This window comes from Mesoplodon mirus (assembly GCF_964341445.2).
Source record: "Mesoplodon mirus genome assembly, chromosome: 9".
Classification (NCBI taxonomy): Eukaryota; Metazoa; Chordata; class Mammalia; order Artiodactyla; family Ziphiidae; genus Mesoplodon; species Mesoplodon mirus.
Genome location: NC_138985.1, coordinates 54,262,486 through 54,284,388, shown reverse-complemented (window position 1 = coordinate 54,284,388; position 21,903 = coordinate 54,262,486). Strand labels below are relative to the sequence as shown.

The 21,903-nt window shown below is 38.9% G+C and overlaps 1 protein-coding gene across 1 annotated transcript in view; it reads right to left on the bottom strand.

The window, feature by feature from the left end:
• Window positions 1–21,903, bottom strand: part of COL28A1 (collagen type XXVIII alpha 1 chain) — a gene marked incomplete at its 5' end in the record, with an annotated part of 146,241 nt that overhangs the window by 82,877 nt on the left and 41,461 nt on the right. The window contains 6 exon segments of the mRNA XM_082632228.1: window positions 718–786; window positions 6,178–6,246; window positions 9,762–9,830; window positions 12,316–12,384; window positions 19,402–19,470; window positions 20,587–20,655. Coding sequence (XP_082488354.1) covers window positions 718–786; window positions 6,178–6,246; window positions 9,762–9,830; window positions 12,316–12,384; window positions 19,402–19,470; window positions 20,587–20,655 — 414 coding nt within the window.

Here is a 21,903-nt window from a genome sequence, read left to right as displayed (position 1 = left end):
TAATACAACTGAAATTTTGCCATTTCAATATGTAATCAATATACAAATGTATTAATCATATAGTTTACATTCTTTTTTTGTACCAGGCTTTGTAATCCAGAGTGTGTAGTACATTTACAGCACACCTCAGTTTGTACCAGCCACATGTCAAGTATTCAGTAACCACTTGTGGCTAGCGGCTGCCATACTGGGCAGCGCGTTTCTAAAGGGTGTAGTAAGATGAAAAGTAATTCAAAAAACATGCAAGTTGAGGTAAGTGGTAAAAAGCAAGGGAAACGAACAGTGTGATTTTAAATAACAGTCTGGGGTAACAGTAGTGGGGTGGACATACTTTATATTTAGGAAATGAATTTTGAGGAAGTAACTTTTGAGCTGAGATCTGAAGGATGAGAAGGAGCCAGCTATAAAACCAAAGAAGGGAAGTAAACTTTACTGAAATTCTCCTAATGCTTTTATAATATGGCAGACAATAATGTTCTTAAAGAATCACTCTGTGCCGAAAGAGGACCTCTAATGCTAATAAATAAATAAAAAATATAAATAGTCATCACTAAAATAAACTAAGATTTTGATTTCTCTTAAACAATACGAGTTAAGCATCAGACTCTTTTCTGATGAAATAACAGATGACACATACATGATATGTACTGCATTTGGATATAAACGAAACTTTACATAATATTACATAAATGCTTCCAAGCAGCTTAGACAACTCACCTTTGGACCTTGCACTCCAAGTCCCATTGGTGCTCTAGGATCTGTAGGTCCTATCTGGCCTACTTCTCCCTAATGAGGTAAGAGTATTTGAAGAGTATTTGAACATAGCAGCAAAATAAAAATAATATATACCTATCTTTGATCTCCTAAGAGCAAAACATATCAGCAAAGTAAGAAAAAACTGAGTTTCATATGCTCTATTCACCTATGTGTGTGTATATGTGCACGTATCTATTCAAATATAAATATATTTCAGGCAAATATATATATATATATATATATATATATATATATATATATATATTTGGAAAAGATAGGCAGTTATATTCCAGAGTAACTAAAATTGACACATGAGAAGCCAAGGTTACTGCTGATCAAAAGCAGTATCATAACCAGAGAGAACAACCTGAGCTTTCACCATTGAGCTCAAATCAGAAATCTCAAAGACAGTAACTGTATTCTATTGAGCTACTTCTCACATGGGACTCGCGAAGGAATCTACTGAAAGGGAGGTACTTTCAGAGGAGTATTTATTTAATAATGATCAGTGATTCTTTGAAGCAACATTAAGGACAGCTGGTTAAATAATAAGTGTCATGCCTCTCCCCAAGAGATAAATAATAGTTCTAATTTAGAAGGTAATTTGCTTCCAAGTTCATAGAAAAATTTTTATTTGCAAGGTTATTTCTGACTCCGTATCTTTATTTTTTTATTTTTAGAAATGTATTTATTTATTTATTTTTGGCTGCATTGGTTCTTTGTTGCTGCGCGCAGGCTTTCTCTAGCTGTGGTGAGCAGGGGCTACTCTTCGTTGTGGTGCACGGGCTTCTCATTGTGGTGGCTTCCCTTGTGGAACACGGGCTCTAGGCATGTGGGCTTCAGTAGTTGTGGCACGTGGGCTCTAGAGCGCAGGCTCAGTAGTTGTGGCACACGGGCTTAGTTGCTCTGCGGCACATGGGATCTTCCCAGGCCAGGGCTCGAACCCGTGTCCCTGCATTGGCAGGCAGATTCTCAACCACTGCGCCACCAGGGAAGTCCCTGACTCCATATCTTTAACTAAACGTTTTGGTTGTTGGACCTACTGTGGGGAATGAAAACTAGCCAGCCCACAGGTAACCTCTACTGATATTACTGCTTGAGTTTCTAGAACAGGGTCTCACAAGTAAAAGTAATAAAAGCAGTAAATTAAGATGGTGTAAATATAGTCCGTCACCTTGGTAGCCGCCGGTTCTGTGTCTGTGGATTTGAAACTGAGTCCCCATAAAACTGAGTTCCTCTGTTGAGTTTGTGATTAACCTCTCTATCCAAAACTTTATTCCATTTCTTGTCTGCCCTGTTCCCCTTAGGATTGAGTAATAGAAAAAGGGGGATTGAAATCGAGTAGGACCCTGTGAGGCCCTCCCAGGTACAAAAGTCCCTCCATTTACCCCATTTCTTGTTTGTAGAAAAAGGCTTTAATTTCCTGGGCCTTCCCTGAGTTCTAAGGAGCAGGCACAGGCAGTTACTAATTAGTGAAATGAGGGAATGCAAAAACAAAGGAAGAGGGCTTCCCTGGTGGTGCAGTGGTTGAGAGTCCGCCTGCCGATGCAGGGGACATCGGTTGGTGCCCCGGTCCGGGAAGATCCCACATGCTGTGGAGCGGCTGGGCCCGTGAGCCATGGCCGCTGAGCCTGTACGTCCGGAGCCTGTGCTCCGCCACCGGAGAGGCCACAACAGTGAGAGGCCCACATACCACAAAAAAAAAAAGAATGAAGAAGCCTGAAACTCTGAAGCCCCTGACGAATGGAGCCAACACACCAGCTTGGAGTTTTAAATAAGAGAAACAAAAATTCCATCTTATTAACCTATTTCACCTCAGTACATGCAGGCAAACCTGTATCCTAGCTGTACCAAGCAATATCTCTCAGGATGTGAAATTGAAAATTTGACCTAGGCTCTAAGAAGCGATAGCCTGCAAACAGCAAACTGAAGAACGGTCTGATACTTGACTCTCATTCACATTGTGGGTATAAAAAGGGAGAAGAGACAGGATGTAATAAGGTCTTCTTTGGAGAAAATAGTCTCATAAAGTGTTTTCCTTGGAGAAAATGGAAGGGGTTTGGCTTGCTTCTCTCTTTACCACATTCTAGCCAGGGAACATTAATGGAACGACTTACAGACCTTGATTTTTATTTTTGGAACACAATGGACCAGTGTCTGACTCATGCCTGAGAAAGTTAAAATGGGCTGTGTTAGCCAGCAGAGGGCTGGGGTGGGACCAGCCTGTGCATCCAGAGTTTGTCAGTGCAAAGGACACATGAGTTTTTTCCTGTGGCCCAGATGTACTCTAGATGCTTGGAGTTGACCTGGAACTGCTTTGAATCCTGTCCAAGAGGACTTAGAAGAGTAATGGAACTCCAACAGAGAGAGTCAGCATAGAGTAAAGCCCCAGAAAAGCAGAGGCTGATGGGGAGAAACAGCTGGAGGGAAAAAGTCCTTCATCCATGTCCCAGGAGGAGCAGTCACAGGGGCAGTGCAGGAGCCCCACCAGGAAGAGTGTCAGCATCAAACACCTGCCAAGACCAGAGGACCCAAAGCCATCTGACAATAGACCAGCCAAGAAAGAACCTCCATCCTCCCATCCTCCCATCCTTGATTCAGCCTGGGAGGATAAGAAGCACCTTCCATCCCATGGACAACAGATTCTCCCTGCAGCTCGTACAAGATAAATGAAGATTAAAAGGAAGATTAATACATTGACTACATAGTTTTTGTTAGACAATTAAAACTGATTTGAAACTTAGAGATGATCCTATAACTTATTATTACCTAAAAGTGATAAGGAAAGTCTGTAGCCTGCTGGTAATTTTTTTCTGTGGTAAGAAAAAGAAAAAACTTTACCCACTGAAAAAAATTTAAAGTGATGATGAGAGAAAAAACTAAGATTTTGTTTTGTTTACACCCCACAGGCCATGATTGTGCAAATAATGGTTACAGATACATGATTATTTTATTACAAATGCTATCCCATTTTCTCCAGCTAGATGATACAACTGTTTGTTCATTTTTGTTGATGAAGATGAAGCAGTCTAAACAACTTAAGGAAGCTGAGATTCAGTATTTATACTGAACCATTATAAGAAGGAAACCTTCCTGACTTATACAGTAGTCTACAAGTAGCATGCAAGACCCCCCAAAATTCAAAGGATATGTGTTCATATACGTGTGTACACAGGTATATGTGGTTATTTATATTTCGATTCATTTTTAAGAGATCTGAAGTAGTCAAGCGTCCAAGTATTTAGTGAAAATCTGCAGGCCACTTGAGAAATACTGTAAACATGTTGCTGGAAACAGGAGTTCCCCCAGAAACAGATGACTGGGAAAATTAATGTCTGTAAGAGAAATGGGAAGATCTAATTATAAAAGTAATTCAATGGGTAAACATGTTAAATTAAGGATAAGAAGAAAAATGGGGAACTGCCTGCATAGAGGTTAAATTGAAGTAGAATTGAAATCATTTGTCTTAAAAAGGTAAACAAATTCTTTTCTTGTTCAGACAGTTTACAAATGACACATTCCATTCAATTTCCTATCCAATAGGGGCCAGCTCCATATGGTCACATATGCCCTAAAAGGTTTTTTCTCTTGGAAAAGAAGAGAAGGGGGTGAGAAAACAAAAGTCAAAGGGGTCTTTTTTTTTTTTTTTCCTTTTTTTTTCTTTTCAAGCTGTAGAACAACAGCTTCCACCAAGAAACAGTATTAAAGGCATCAGGGAGTTGCAGGTGGGAGGTCCAAGATTCACAGGCCATCTGGAAAGGCTTGGCTTTCTTTGAACCTCATTTTCAGCTTCACAGTGGTGACTCAGCACCAGGAACACCACAAGGCCCAGGATGTGACAGCGCTGTCACTTCCAAGATCAGAAACTAGCTGAAACGGTTTTGCTGAAACCAGCAAAAAAACTACAAAGTCTGAGAATGCCTGGCAGCATAGTCAAACCATGATCTTGTGTAGTCCAAACAAACCAGCTCTTAATTATTGTCTAAATATTATATAAATATTTATCCTGGCTTTTTCTGCACCCTAATCCACCTAATGTATTATACTAGGACCTCTACCAAGGGGAAGGAAATAGAAAAAGGAGTAATACCCAACTTGGCTGTTGCTTGGATTAACAACAATAAAAATACTGATTAATTAGAATATGATTGGAAATAAACTCAGAGTTAATGTCAACAGTGAGATTTGGAGTTATCTCCTTTTTTATCCTTCCCTTCTCTCACTACCCTAGATAAAGGAAGTTTGCTAAGCAACAGAATAATTCAAACCATAATCATAAATTTTAATCAAACTGTTTTGCCACTTTCTACCCAGGAGGACATTCAGCATAGATTTGGATTTGTTGGTCACTTTGATTAAATGAGATTATGTAGGTAGATAGTACTGTTATATTATCTTCACATTATTTCTTTTTTAAAATTAGTTAATTAATTCATTTACTTTTGGCTGTGTTGGGTCTTCGTTGCTGTGCGCGGGCTTTCTCTAGTTGCGGAGAGCGGGGGCTACTACTCTTCGTTGCAGTGCGCAGGCTTCTCATTGTCGTGGCTTCTCTTGTTGCGGAGCACGTGCTCTAGGCGCGCGGGCTTCAGTGGTTGTGGCTCGCGGGCTCTAGAGCACAGGCTCAGTAGTTGTGGCGCAAGGGCTCAGTTGCTCCGCGGCATGTGTGATCTTCCCGGACCAGGACTCAAACCCGTGTCCCTTGCATTGGCAGGCGGATTCTTAACCACTGCGCCATCAGGGGAGCCCTCTTCATATTATTTCAATCTAACAAAATTGCCTTGCTTTTCCAAAAGTTGTGATCAGAAGAATTTGGAAGTCATTCCAGCCATAAATTTAGACACAGCTTCACAGATCTTTCTTTTGTTCTGACCAAGAGGTGCCAAGAGCTATTTGTAAACCCTATCTGTGGTTTGCTTCTCTTCAGGAACAGTGCCCCCTCAGTAAAGTGGTTCCCTCTGATTATGGTCCTTGTTTTAAGTTTAATAGTTTTTTAGATTGCTACATGGCTGGGGGTGGGAAACACTAATCTTCTTGCATCAGAAGAGAGTGGGATTTCATCATTCACAAAGCTTCAAGGGGGAAAAACACACACAAACCAACAGGTAAATAAATTATCACTCCCAAGGGAAACTAAAAATATAAGATAATGCTCCAAAACTCTTGTCCTGTAAATTAGGCTTTAATGTTAAAAGTCACAACACCAAGAAACATACAATTTATTTTTTAAGTCTTTAGAAGTTCTAAAAACTAAAATCTCATGAAACCATCTTATCCTTCCCTACATGCACTTTTGGATATATATTCCATTGCAATTTCACTATCAAATGTTCTTATAGCAGTTTGCAGTACTGGCCTTCAGTGAACACCAGGTTTAAGCCAGAATGTTCTATACAAAAGGGAAAGAGAGAAAGCGTTGATTACCTGTTCCCCTTGACTCCCAATTCCGGGGATGCCCATTGGTCCTTGGGGTCCCACAGGTCGCATATCCCACTGTGTAGAAAATAAGTCAGAAGTATAACAACTACCCTCATTATTTCATACTATGCTAATCTTGAATTATGCTGGGTTAAAGTCTGTCTTTAAACCATAAAGAAGCTCCACATGGAAAGTTAGAAAACACCGTTCCTTTTAAATAGTTTGTAGTTCAAATTTGCCAAAATAGTGAATGATGTTTTCACTATTTGGTCTAAATTGGTGACTCTTTGCCCCAGTTTACATTTATTTTTCACACAAGAACCCAGAATTCCTGAATTGTTATTATAATGACACAGACACTTCTTGTTAGGATCATAACAGAAATATTTAGAAGTATAAAATTCATAGGGTGCAAGAAAATAAATATTTGAGAGAGAAATTAAAGAAAAATATTTTTAAAATTTTAAATTTCCTAATACCCTTTCCCTCCAAATCTTAAATGCATTTTAAAAATTAAGAAAGTGCAGCAAAATTAAAGAACCTCACCTTCTCTTTCCATGAATAAGTTTGGGAAATTAAGTGAGAGTTATCAGTAAGAAAAACAATATCATTCATCCATTCTCTGTGTGTTTCAACAAATATTTGTTGAGTGCTCATTACCTGCCAGGAACTGTTCCAAACACAGGGAAACAGCCGTGACCAAAACAGTCAAAACTCTCTTTCCTCATAGAGCTTTCATTTTTGTAGAGGAAACAGAAGATAATAAACAAGATGGATAGAAGAAATAAATAGTATGTTGAATAATGATAAGTGCTAAGGAGAAAAATAAATGGAGGGATGGGGAGACAGCTGCAGTCTTGGAAAAGGTGACCAGGGATGGTCTCACTGATGAGAGGGAATGAGCCAGGTAGAAACTTGGAGGAAAAGCATTCCTGGCAGAGCAAACATCCAGTGCAAGGGTGATGCCTGGCAGATTCCAGAAATAGCAAGGAGGCAATGTGGCTGGAGCTAGTGAGCAGAGGGGAAGTGGTAGAGGATGAAGTCAGGGAAGCGTGGCAGTGGGCTCAGACAGAACAATCAGTAGGGTGTTTTAGGCCATAGTAAGAACTTTGGCTTTTCACTGAGGGAGATGAGAAGCCACTAGAGGGTTTTGAGCAGAGGAGTGAAAGATCTGATATAGTCTTGAAAGGCTCACTCTGGAAGCCGTACTGAGAACAAACTGAAGAGATGTCCCTATGAGAGGTGATGGGGGCCTGGACCAGGCTGTTGAGTGAAGGTGGTGGGGAGTGCTCAGATCCTAAATAGAATTTGAAAATAGAGCCAACAGGATTTGTTACAGATTGAGAGGACCCTAGGATGTCTTTGAGGTTTGTGGAAGAATAGGCTTGTCATTTATTGACAAGGAGAAGACTGAGATGAAGCAAGGTTGGGGGAGGGTATACCAGGAGCTTAGTTTTGGATATGTTAAGCCTGAGATGCCTAAAATAGACATCCAAATGGAGGTATCAAGTAGGCAAGAGGGGCCTGAGCTGGAGACATAAATTTAGGAACCCTCAGTATATAGATGGTATTTAAAGCCATGACTGGGTGAGTTTACAAGTAGATAGGGAAGAGAGAAGGTTCAAGGACTGAGCCCTTTGGAGGCTCCAAGTATTAGAGGTCAGAGAGATGAAGAACAACAAGCAGTAGAGACTGATAAGGTGCAGCCAGAGAGATCAGGTGAAGAGATTGTTTCAAGAAGGTGAAGATGCTAGCAGAGGACGCTACTGATAGGTCAAGTAAGTTGGCAACTGAGAATTGATGACTGGATTAGGCAACATGAATAAATACTCTTATTTTAATGTCAGTTGTATTTAGACTACATCAGTGTTTACAAACTTTTTCTTAAACGGTTGGATAGTAAATATTTTATGCTTTTGGGTCATAATAAGGTCTCTTTCATAATGAATGAATGCTGTTTTGGTAGTACAAAACCAGCCATAGACAATACCCAAATGAACAAGTGTGCCTGTGTTCTAGTAACACTTTATTTACAAAAACAGGCAGCCTGCCCTGTAGTTTGCCAATGCCTGGGCTAAAATAAATATGTTTTTATGAACAAAAGCACATCATTAGATCCTACTTTATATAATATTAAAAACCTGAACCTGTCATTAAGACATGTCCTGGCATGTGCTTCTCAGTGTTTCAGTTTGTGTCAATCCCTAGTCTAAATAAATATCATGGATGGAAACATGTAAAGGACTCAAGTTCTACTTCAAAGCTGGGCTATTCTGATTCAGAACTTGATCGCTTATCATGTGGCAGAGAGTGCACTAAATGCTTTTCATGCTTTATCTCATTTAATCCTCACAACAACCCTCTGAAAGTAAGCGTCTCCATTTTCCAGACAAGGTTAAGTAACTCCCATTCACACATCTGATAGATGTCAGAAGCAAGATTCATGTTCACTCCCCCTAACTCCAAACCCAACTCATATCGCTCTTCTGCAAATATTCAAAAAAAATAAGAGAGATCCTCTTTGGGGTATTATTACTTACATTTAATATCTATATTAAAGCTACTTCCTTGTGCTGCAACAATTGTGTGTATTTGAGAGTCTTTATCATAGTGTTTATCTAGCCACTTGAATCACAGAATATAAAAGAATAGGAAAGGAAGAAAGGGAAGACAGTACTGATTTGGTCAGGGAATAGCAGATGAAAGTTTTGCAATTACTATGTGATAATATTCTGATATTTAATGTGTTTTCTTTGCATGAGCCCCAGATGTAAAACCACGAATGCCATGTCAACAACACCTGGATAAGTTAATTTACTAAACTCAAAACACAACAGTTCTCTTGTACTCAGTACTCCAAAGGCAGAAAGAGCATCTTACATTTTTTTTTTTTTTTTTTTTTTTGCGGTACGCGGGCCTCTCACTGTTGTGGCCTCTCCCGTTGCGGAGCACAGGCTCCGGACGCGCAGGCCCAGCGGCCATGGCTCACGGGCCCAGCCGCTCCGCGGCATGCGGGATCCTCCCGGACCGGGGCACGAACCCGTGTCCCCTGCATCGGCAGGCGGACTCTCAACCACTGCGCCACCAGGGAGGCCCATCTTACGTATTTTTAAGGTTCTCTGGAAGTAGAGTTACACCACCAGTGCTGAGCTCTTTGAACCAAGAATCGTATGACACTAAAATTTGTATAATTCACTATTTACCACTGTCTCTACTATTTAAATACAGATGCCCAGAAGAGACAGCTACCAGTAAATAGTAACTGAAAGGAATAAGTAATTCGAGTAGAAATACAACACCCAAGATAATCATCAATGTCAATTGTTATTTTAATATAATGTTATGCTTAGATATTGACATATAAATGACTCCAAACTGATTTGAGTTCTCTGCTTTTTGCACATTTCTTATATCTCTTCCCCTTCTGGCAGCTTTCCCTTTGCACTGGTCTTTAAGGCCTTTATAATTAACTGGATACCCGTGGTGTATGATCATCAGGTTGTACATAGTTCATAAATGAACATACATAAAGAACAATGAAAAAAATAACTGTATTGGCATCCTTTCTATTATACACCCTTTTGCAGTACCTTGTCCCCTTCGATTGATGGGCCTTCTAATCCTTGTGGGCCAACTGGTCCTTCAGAACCTTTTTCACTCTGAAAGTATATGGAAGGCATATCAACTCACTAATAAAATTCAGGATTTTAAAACAGTTCAAGCATTCAAAGCATCTAAATTCACTGCTAACTACAAGTGGGTAATTCTAACTCCAAGATTTGTAAATTGCCAAAGAAAATTAGCATTAACATTCATAAAGAGAATCTATCCAAGCATAACGCATGCAGCATCACTAAAGTTGGAAAAGCTCTCCATTCCTAATATACTCATATATATCTGGAAATGGGAGATCTGATCAATCACACATTATAACTAACAGAATCAGTCTTCCATTTCCTCAACATTTCTATAACTGGATCCATTACACAATGAAAATTTGTCTCTCAGTATATGAAATAATATTTGCTAAGATTGAATTATCTATTACATGTTTTATACCAGAATTTATAATCATTTATTGAAAACTTAGTTTTAGAAGAATTCATGGAAAATCTTCTTGGATATGCTTCTAGAGTCACATGACCTATGTGAATAGCTCTGGTTGTGATGTAATATCAATGAAGTCATAACACTGTGCATTTGTATGAAAAACAAACCATATAATCAATCAGAAATAGCACACATTTCATGAACTGGGAGCAAAATCAAAGAACGTTTTCAGGAAACCTAGGAAACAGGAAAACACACCTTAATGTCCCTCTATATTCATAATTTCTTCACTTAAGCCCTACGTCACTGCAAAGTAGCCCCAAGAAGAATATACAGAAAACTCCAATTTGGTCTTGCTGGTTGGGGAGTGAAGTATTCTGACTAATGGGTTCTTCTGATTGTTACCACAGAGTATATTTGTGTCCAGTCAACCTAAAACAACACTGAATATAATGAGTTCTTTCTTTGATGAGTCAGAGTAGGTTATTATGAAGGAGTGTATCATTATATCATACAGTTGAATCTGTCACTAAGACATGCCCTGAAATATGCTTCGCAGTGTTTCATTTATTCCTTTCTCACTTATTTCTTATTTTTTAAACCCCACAGATTATAAGGAGAAATAATTCTGGCTATTTGAATTTTCAGGTTGTTTGGGCTACACATAAATAGAAATTTACTATGTGCCAAAAAAAATTCAAGAAATTATGTATTATAAAACTTTCTGAAATGTAGTGCCAAATTGCTGGCCTCTGCCTTCTCATGATGATATTTTGGTTAGTCAAGAGCATTAGTAATGTCCCCTTCATCCAACATATTATTTCCATTTACTATAACAAATTAAACTTTGTTAGTTAACAAGGGCTTCTTTTAAAATTCAATCCAGCAGTTACAACTTCATGTGAATTATTTGTTTTAACTAATTGATTTCCCTTTAGTTGAGATTTAGGTTTTTCATAGATAACTGAATATTGATCATGGTGGAAGAGGCTGAAAATGAGAAGCAATTTTAGAGCGTGAGGCCATACTGAGAAGGTTGGATCTCAGTGACTCGACTGAATGACTGAAGTGGAAGGTCTTAGACACTTAGAAAGCAGCACATGCTTCTCTGGGTAGTGTGTATGCATGCATGTGTCTCTGGGGGAAAGATTTTAGAAAAGAAGGAAAAAGGACCCTAAAGTTTATCCTTACTTACTCTGAAATTTTGTTGATGCTGCCCAAAGTGTCTTGGAAAATCATTTCCTAGGTGGCCTTTGACAAATGAGCCATATATTATGGGTAAAGAGTCTAGAGCAGGGATCAGCAAAGTACAGACCATTGGCCAAATTCAGCCCACTGCACGGTTTTTGTAGATACAGCTTTATTGGAACACAGCCAAGTTCATTTATTAATACATTGTTTAGGGCTGCTTTCATGCTGCAGCAGCAGAAGTTAAGTAGTTGCAACAGATACCGTATGGCTCACAAAGCCTAAAATATTTACTGTCTGGTCCTTTACAGAAAAAGTTTGCCAAGCCCTGGTCTAGAGGAACCTGAGCTCCAAGAACTACATATGGGAGGCAGTGGAAACATTTAAATTCTCAATTGCCAGGTAAAAGGTAGGTCTTGCATAACATTTTGCTCCTTCTTGTAACATGGTAACTCCAATTCCCTCCACCCACCCACGTTTCCTTTCTTATGTTAATGGAAGTACTATGACAAATTGTTTTATTAGACTGTTTCTTCTGTACATTTCACAAAACAAAGCTGTGGGTAAAGCTTGGTATAGCCACGTTCAATAACTTAATTTCTGGGCATAAAGATGCTATTTATCACTGTGACTTTAATGACTACAAACTACTTTAAGAGATTTCTCTAATTTCATATGCAGTAATTATATGAAGAAGCAGCTTTTCATTTACTTATTTATATTTGCAAATGTCACTATAGCTTCATGTTAAGGGGAAATTTACATATTACTTCGTTTAATAGGGTGAAGCTGGTCAGGAGAATACTTGACCTGGGATAGTTGGCTAGGACACATTTTTTTAAATTTGTCATTCATGACCAGGCAATACAAAGCATTTTTCCTCAGTGTAGAAGGTGTTGTTGTTACCTTTGGTCCTGGAGGTCCTTCTCCTGGTAAGCCCCTCTCTCCTGGTGCTCCCTCAGGCCCATGGGAACCCTGATTAGGATACGAGGGGATGAGGAGCAAGAGAAAAGAGAGAGAGAGAGAAAAAGAGAGAATGGGAGAAGAGGGAAGGGAGGAGACAGGAAGAAAGAAAATGGTCATATTTCAGTTCACATGGGCATAGTCCTGTTCATGTGATTAGTGAGAATCCTTCTAGTAAACTCCATACTGATCAGTAGAATCATAGAGTTGTGAAGAATAATATTCTCATTGTATTAAACACTTGTTCCATTTGATTGGCATAAGATGTTCTATTCCGGTGTTCTCAAACTGGAGGAAAATGGAAATTAAGTGATGCTTCAGAATAAGGATGAGGAAATCAATCCTATGAGGAAAGGCTAAAAATCTAGGACTGTGTGGCCTGGAGAAGGATGTGAAGTGATTAATAATTTAATTAGGTATCAGGGGAGCCCTGTGAAGAAATCACTACACAGCTGTTTTAAAGCACTGAATTCTATTCATATGTTGTTTTAATTTCCATCCTGATAAATTTAGATTCAGACTTGAATTCTTTCAGGAGCTGGTTGAATCCACTGGAGGTTTATGTGCAAGTAGGAATCGTGGTAGAATCATTAAGGAGGAACAGGATTTTCCATCTCAGTGTTTAAAAGTAAGAAGCCCATGTGGCTATTCCTCAAAAAGGCACTCAGATAGGTGAGGACTTCTCACATAAGGAAAGAAAAACAACACAGTCCCAGGCTTTGAAATGGACTGACAGGAAACATACTCATTGAAAAATAATAGCAAAATAGTCACTTAAACCTGGAATTTTAAAAGGTTATAAAGTTTTCCCCTCTTTCTTCTTGGCCAGAAGGCAAAAAAAAAAAAAAAAAAAAAGGTAGAAAAGGGACCAACAACAAGAATTGTAGAAGCATGAACTGGAGCTTTTCCTCTAATGCACCTAGAAAGATAATTAGGGCTTTCTTGCCAGGGCAGTAAATCTTTGATGGAACAAGGTCTACTGAGTTGCCCAGAGCCCCAGAGCCAGCTGGCTGCAGACCCTCTGAGTGATCTTGGGACTCAGTATATAGTTATCCAGGGTAATTTAAGAGATACTTTCTACTCAAGCCTGGTAGCAGAACTAGGATACAGCATTATGCTCATCAGTGACTGATCACAGCTACAGATTTGTGAGAGAGAAAGCTAACTGTATCCCATATTTAATTTTTTTTGCCTTTCCCTAATACTGTATATTTAAGAGTCTTCTTTAGTATTTGTGCATAGCCAATTTAGTAAAGACTTTAATTGAAGGAAAAAGCTAGCATTTAATTCAATTTAAATTGCTATGCTTGTGGGAAAACTAGCTTTTAACCATCCAAGACCTTAATCAAAGCTCTAATATCCATGACAGTTTACTCTAATGTTAGAGCAATTAACGAGGGGGAAAATAAACATAAGCGCGAAAACTAGATTGCAAACTAAACAGACAAGCCCTAGCTAATATCACACACGATACCAAAAATATTAACAAATTATTCTTCTTCCCCACCGATATGACAAAGGAAAATAATTCAATTTACATTGAATGCAAAGGAATCTTTTTCCAGTTCATTCAATTTTTTTTTCCCCATTCGTTCAACAAATGTTTACCAAAAGCCTGGTAGGTGCGAGTCACTGTGCTAGGGTCTGAAAACAGTAGGCAGCCCTGCTCCCTGTCTCATAAAGTTTACAGTCTTGCATGGTAACTAAAAGCAGATTTGGGTGTCATTTGCACTGAGGTTCAAGCCCCCGCTCTGCTACATAGTAGCAATGTGACCTTAAGCAAATAATTCAATCTCTCTAAAGTTCAGCATTGTCATCAGAATGGTGGTAACAATAGTACCTACCTCAACCACACATATTAATATAAAGATTAGCTCAGAGAGATTTAAAGCTCTTACATATTAAGCACTCAATAAATATCTGCTATCACTAACAAAATTATTTCCCTTGAATCCTGCAATTGCTAAGAATGTCCTTTTATAAGGTTTTTACAAATTAGGTAGTCTCAGAGTGAACAGCTTTATGTTAAGCAATATGGAGAGAGGCATGCTGCACAGAGTAAGCACAGACCCTTCCTACGTCTCTGCATTTCTAGAATACGTTAGCCAAGGTGAAAATGAAAATAATGAAGGCTTTTAGGAGTCATGTGTTCCAGGCTGCTGAGAACAGAGTTAATGCTTGTGAACAATCACTTAGGGACATTAAAAAAAAGAGTGATTCAAGGTGTAATTACTGGAAACTGTCAGAGTAATATTCTACACTATCAGTATATTCTCAAGTTTTCCAGCTAAACAGTCAAGATGAAAGATGACTGCCAACCAGAGAAGAGAAAGAGAAAGTACTTGGGTTAGATGAACTATACTGTTAATTTATTAAGATGGTACCAACAGATTATTTTTTAAAAGACGAATATGCTCTGTAAAAAATAGTGTCCTTTTCAAAGGCCATGAGAACTAATTATAGCTATGACATTCTTATTTGGCTTCTAATGAACACTTCTAATTTAAAAATATCTAGTGGAAGGAACTAATTATCAGCTAACAGAGTCTGATCAGAAATGCTTTATATGAGACATTAACAAGATAAAATATGACTGCCCATCATCTGATTATCTTCCTTAATAATCTCAGTAGTGTGGGTAATCAATAAAAGTGGTTTCAGTATATGTTGCAAGCATATGCTACATATAAATATGCTCAATAATAATAAAAATTATCCATAATATTAAAACAGTGAAATCTACTATACTTTTAACTTCAAAATAATTATAGTTTTGTTTCAGGGGATATTTTTCACAGATACTGCTCTGAGTATCCTTGCACAAAAAACAAACAGATCACCCTGAGAATCTGAATCAATTTATTATTCATGAATCAGTCATCTGTCAGACCAACACAAAACTAGTGGTAATCATATAATTAAAGAAGGTAGCTGACAGTTCAAAGTTAGGTCATGGAGCTGGAATATTAATTCAGTCAATCAGATTTATTTATCACTGTTATATAAAAAGAATAGTTAGTACTAAACCTGAAACCACTTGAAATGATTCAGACAAAGAAACAAAGGTTCTTTCAGCAGAACCTTTGTCAGTCCTAAGGTAAGTCTTTATGTTACTTTGAAATAATTAAAAAGCTCTCATTGTTGATTTTTTATTATGACATTTTGGGAGAATATTTTCATGTATTACTTGAGATCCTTCCCATCTTTGTTATGATTTTAGTTCCCAATTAAATCAAAGACGTCACAGTGTCACTCTAATTTGTGTAATTGTGATTGGATAGCAAGAAAACAAACAAGAATTTCATGTTCTGGCAATATCATGAAAACTCTCTAGCTACAAACAGAAAGGCAAGTAATACACATTTTTCTTTAAAATGAAGGCCCCAAAAATCAATAAATAAGGGAAATCATGGAGTTCCAAAACAAAAAGAGCACTGAACACTAGAGGTAAGCATGTAAGCTGACACTGTAACTGTTCTGGGTAAAAAGTGTGGTTTTCTGGTAGAACAAAGTCTTGTAGGCTAAGAGGGAGAACCAGGAGCAAAGACTTTGGCTCACTCGATGGAAAACAAGGAGAAAATTAGAACTAAGATCCCCCCCATAAAGCTAGGACCTTCAAAGTTATATATCTTCAACGAAAGGGCAGGGTGGAAAAAAGCCATCCCATAAACACAGTGTTATGAATGGCAAGAATCTTGTCTACCTTCACTTGGGCTCTAAATGGGCCCGAAAACTCCCAACCTGGTCCTGTGCTGTGTATGGGTTTGTAGTTTCAAGTGACACCACGTTGGTGGTCTGGGGACACCTTAATCAAGACAATAGCATCAAGGATGTGCCTGGAGTACATAAGAGATGCAAATGCACACTTCTTTCAAACATGCTCCACACAGAACACTTGGGATTTCACAATCAAACCTGGCTGACAGTGAGTTCAGATGTGAGAGTACAAAACATACAAGAAAATAATTCTCAGTGAGTAAAAGTGAGCCAGTATAATGTAAACTTCCCCAAGGTTGCCAAATAATAGGATAAAATAATAGAGACCAAAAAAGGAAGTATACTTTAATGGTCTTAAGAAAGGAATAGAAATATAAGAAGCAAAGAGGACAGTATAGCAAAAACATATTAGTAAAAAAAAAAAAGGCAGATTTTTAAAAGTAGCTTTCAGAATTTTAAAAAATACTCATTAAGTTAAAAATACAAGGTATGATTTCAGGACATTTTATAACCAGAAAAAGATAAATTTGTGAATTATGAGTTAGATTTGAGCAAATCACCTTAAAATGCAACTAAATATCTAACAGAATTTCTGAATAAATAGAGAATGGAAAAATAAAATATCTGAAGAGATAACAACTAAGAACTTTCAAAATTGTTGAATTCTCAGATTCATGAAACCCATGAATTTGAAGCACACAAATATATCCATATTTATATGCATCATAGTAGATCTATGGAGACATTCAGTAAGTCATTCAGTGGTGGACAGTAATGGCAAATCCTTACTTGATTAATTGCCTGCCCCCCCCCCACCAACTATGGCCATCATCATGACCCTCTCCATTATGAAAGAGTTCCAGCTAGTCAACATATTGATACTACCAATGTGACTGGCCCTTTCCAGAGAAAGTTGACATTAGGCATGCAGGTACCTTTTGCAGGTTGGTCACTCAGCAGTGGCAGTATCCATATTAGGTTTGTTAAAAGGAAGTTTATGTTGATCCTGTGTATAACCTCCATCCCAGCCACTCATTAAAGCTGAGTGGATGGGGCTTCCCTGGTGGTGCAGTGGTTGAGAGTCCGCCTGCCAATGCAGGGGATGTGGGTTCGTGCCCCAGTCCGGGAGGATCCCACATGGGCCCGTGAGCCATGGCCACTGAGCCTGCACATCTGGAACCTGTGCTCCGCAACAGGAGAGGCCGCGACAGTGACAGGCCCGCGTACCGCAAAAAAAAAAAAAAAAAAAAAAAAAAAAACTGAGTGGATGGTAGTAGAGCTGGGAAAATAGATTGATTGACATCCTGTCTACTTGTTTATTTAGAGCCTTCTTTTAAATGGATATGGTTTGGTGAGCATTCACCTAGGACACAAATATCTTCATACTCTGTGTTCATGCAGAGAACAGGAGTCTACTTCCAGCTAGGCCAGCAAAACATGCTCAGTTTTCTTCTTCCTTTGTCCGTTCATATGGGGCTATAGGTGTGGCTTGTGGGAAAAGTAGCAATGGAGTAGATGCCATAGGAGTCTAAGCCAATTACTCATGAAACTATTTGTATCTTCAAGAATAATGATGAACTTCTACGACACGTAGCCTAGATGGCTTGTATAACACCCAGTTCATGATGAATAATTCAACATGGACTTCCCTGGTGGCGCAGTGGTTAAGAATCCGCCTGTCAATGCAGGGGACACGGGTTCGATCCTTGGTTCCAGAAGATCCCACGTGCTGCGGAGCAACTAAGCCCATGTGCCACAACTACTGAAGCCTGCGAGCTCTAGGGCCCGTGTGCCACAACTACTGAGCCCGCGTACTGCAACTACTGAAGCCCACGTGCCTAGAGCCCATGCTCCGCAACAAGAGGAGCCACTGCAATGAGAAGCCCGCGCACCACAACGAAGAGTAGCCCCTGCTCGCCACAACTACAGAAAACCAGCATGCAGCAACAAAGACCTAACGCAGCCAAAAAAAAAAAAAAAATTCGACATATATGGTCGTGTATTGTCCCATGATTAGCCATTCAGTCTCTCCTAGGATCCAGCAGCAAGGCAGAGCTGTTTATTAAGTTAAAAGTAGGCATGTGGAAGAAAAAGAAGAGATCTTATGCTTGCTTCAAAAATCTCAGGTTCTTTTGGACAGTTCATAAAGGGCTTGCAGTGAAACATGAAGCTCACTTTTATTCCCACTTATTCAGAACATTGTGAAAAGATTTTTTCATTTCTGTCTAAAACTTCCCAAATTCTCTGCTGTACTCCCTCTATACACGGCAACTTATCTGGGCCTGTATATTTCTAGCTGATGTCATTTCAGTTTTCTAGGTTTCCAGCCTCTCCAGTGTAGAACCAGCAGTGTCTGCAGGGAGCTCATATTCTTCTTTTTCAGTGGTTTAGTTTTAAGAGACCTATCTAGTTAGTGGAAACACAGTAGATAATTGGACCAGTGTATTTTTCCTTTATATAATGTTCTCTTTTTTGAATTAGTGTATCAAGACATTGGTGAAAAGACTAGCCCTCAGATAGTATAGTACCATTTCATTCTCAGAGTACAGCAAGGAAGCACAGGTTTCTGTTAATATTATATGTGAGGAACTATGCAATGCAAAGCCCAATTGGGTGACCAACTATTCACAATAGGTTGTTTTTATTTTTACCCCAGCAAGTCAGCTACTGTTCTTTCCTGGGAGAATAATGATTACTTGAAAAGTTAAAAAGCTTCTTATTCCAGAACAGTCATGTTTTATTCGTTTCCTCTCCAGCTCTCTTTTGACAGAATTTTTTTTCTTTTCCAACAATAGTAAATATCAAAGCTACATAAGGTAGAAGCTGCAAATAACACAGGTATTACCTGTCTACCATGATCAATTCTAGCTTTAGAGTATACTCACGGGTTAGGTAATGAGCAAGGTCCTTATTCTCAGTGATTTTCTCATGGTTACACGGAAGTCAATTACAAAGTATAGACATTAGGTATGAATCTAGGTCTCCTATCTCCTAGGAAATTTTGACATATGAGAACTCCTTCCTTCTAGGACAAACTGATTAATCTCACAAAAGATTACAGTAAGAGAGAGCCTGTTGTACATATCCTATAAATATAAATAGATAGATAGGTAGATAGATAGATAGATAGATAGATATCCCTATTTCAAGTGTTATGAAAAATAACACTTGGATCTGGTCTTTATATATTTATCGTCTTTTGTTGTTTAAAAAGATAAAGATGGCTTAGTTTAACCATTTATTCTAACCCAAAAGAGCACATAAGAACTATATTTGTCCTTTTAATTCCACGTAGAATTTCTTGCTCCTCACTGTCTGGCCCAGCTCACCGACACCAATCGGTCCTGGAGGCCCAGTTCTTCCTTCCTGGCCTCTTTCCCCCTAGGAGGAAGAAATAATTGAATGAAAGTTTGCTTTTTTAAATGAAGAATACACATAGCACAAAATACTCTGGAGATTTCCACAAAGATAAATAACAAAATTGTCAAACTTTTCAAACTCTTAAAGATTAAAAAAAAACCTAGAGGAGGAAAAATGCCTTGAATTTAAGTGAACAAATTACCCCCAAACGTTCCTCATTCCTTCTTGTCTAAACGCAATTTCAGCTTTCAGAAACGATTACGTAGCAATTGACAGGTCAGACTGTGTACGACTCTTTTTGGTTACTGAAATGACCAAGTTAACAATGCCCGTGCTGTTCTCTGCCCCCTCGCCACCATCTGGGGATGCGTCCCCCGCCACCCTGCCCTGTTCCATTTCACCTCGCCCTTCAGTTCTGTTTCACATTTCTTCTCCTTCAGAACTCTTCTCCAGTAACTCTGCCAGTATAAACTCCACCTTCCCTGGAATCTCAATGTGCTTATTGTCTAAATGCATTCCATGGTGACACCTGATTACATTCGAAGTGCACTGTTTTGTACTGCTCTCTGGTTTAGCCCCGCGTCGAAGTCTTATTGTCCCAATGACATAGAAAAGCCATTTAAAATAAGCACTTCTGCTCTAGTACATCCTGCATGATGTAGAGCACCCAAGGTTGTTGGGTGTTCTAGTCCTTTCTAGTTCCCTACAAACCTCTCCGTCAACATTTACTTATTCAGTGTCATGGTTCTTCTGGTTTCTGCCCCTCTGTGCTTATTTGATGTGAGCAGGTGATAGTTGACATGTTAAGGTGTTTCACTTCCCAGTAACGTTTTTGCATGCCAACATGTAAAATCCATGAAAACTCAACAGAACTAGATGTCTGTTGGCAAGAGGGTGGGTATTTGGAGACAAACAAAATTTTCATTGCAACCAAATCAAAAAATATATAGAGTATTCTTGTGGTAACTGCCCCTGACCAGGGCATTGCAGTGTCCAAGCATCCAGCCTGTAAGTAACTCATACAGACAGCCTCCTTGTATCCATGAGGGTAACACTGAGCAGAGTTCAAATCACAGCTCCCCCAGCCCTACAATAAATTCAGTAGTCATCAATGGTCCGAGAGACGATTATCTTTACCTTAATACCTGGCTGTCCAATACCAGGGGCTCCTGGAGGACCAGGAGGACCAGGAGGACCAGGTTCACCCTAGAGGAAGAAACAGTGACATATTAGGTCAACTCCATAGTATTTGCTGAGCAGCTCTTAGACGTATAGTGATGTGATAGGGGCTTTGAGGGCATCAACAAAACCTAGCACACAGTCTCCACCCTCAAGTGTTTACCATCCAGTTGGACAGACAGCACAGACCCAGGATGGACTTAGCCATGTCCATTTTAATTTTTTAAATCAGAATAAAAAATAAACATAATAATAGTGTATATAATAATGAATACAGTCTGGACTACATTTTTCTTTGTACCAAATCAGTAGTAAAATATAATTTTAAACACTTTTATGGAGGAAAGTACCTAGAAAGGCAAAAGTTTTTAGGATCCATGAAAGTCATCATGTGGCCCTCACTCATTTGTTCAATACATCTTTATTAAGTACTTCTGGCAGACACATTTGTTTTCTACCCAGTGATCATCCTCTCCCTTCTTTCTTCCCTGCTGTTAGAACTCTGACCTGTTCAGGTTAGTGGGCAACTATTCTTCGCCCTCAGATATGTAGGATGAATGATAATCCATCTAAAACAAGGGTAGAATCTTTCCCTTTGCCACTGATTAATCTTGGTTAATCCTTTGACTCAGTTCTGATAAATGAGATGTGGGGACCTTACTGGATGCAAAGAGAAACTTTTGCCTCTGCTTCTTTTTTCCTACTTGGAGATGTGATAGCTATCTTGTAACCATGAGGCAACAGTCTCTCAGATGAATGCCAACAGTTGAAGAGGATGATGCAGAAAAAATTTAAAAGAGCCTGGCTCCTAGACAACCGCACTGAGCTCCCCATACAGTCCTAGACTACCTACCTTCAAACATTCTGTTTACTCAACAAGAAGCGTTCTTATGATTTAAGCCACTATTAGTCGAGATGTTTGTTACTAGAAACCAGAAGCATTTTCAGTTAATATAGTCTATGATGTGGCAGGCCCATCATAGAATTCAGGCATTATAGAACTGAGACCACGGCACTCAAACTCCTGCATTTCACAGGTGAGGAACCTGAGTCCCAGAGGGGTTACCTGGCCTTCACAAACTCACACCTCAGTATCACCCACAGGGATATGGGTCTTTAGGTCTCTCAAGCTTCTGGTCCTTTGGCATGTTGATAGAGGAAAGGAGAGTGGCTATTGATTACCATTTCTTTTTTTATAATGCTAATTTTTTCTGTTTATCAAAATAATGTATCTTCACTGTAGAAAATTTGCCATATATTGAAAAGCATACAAAG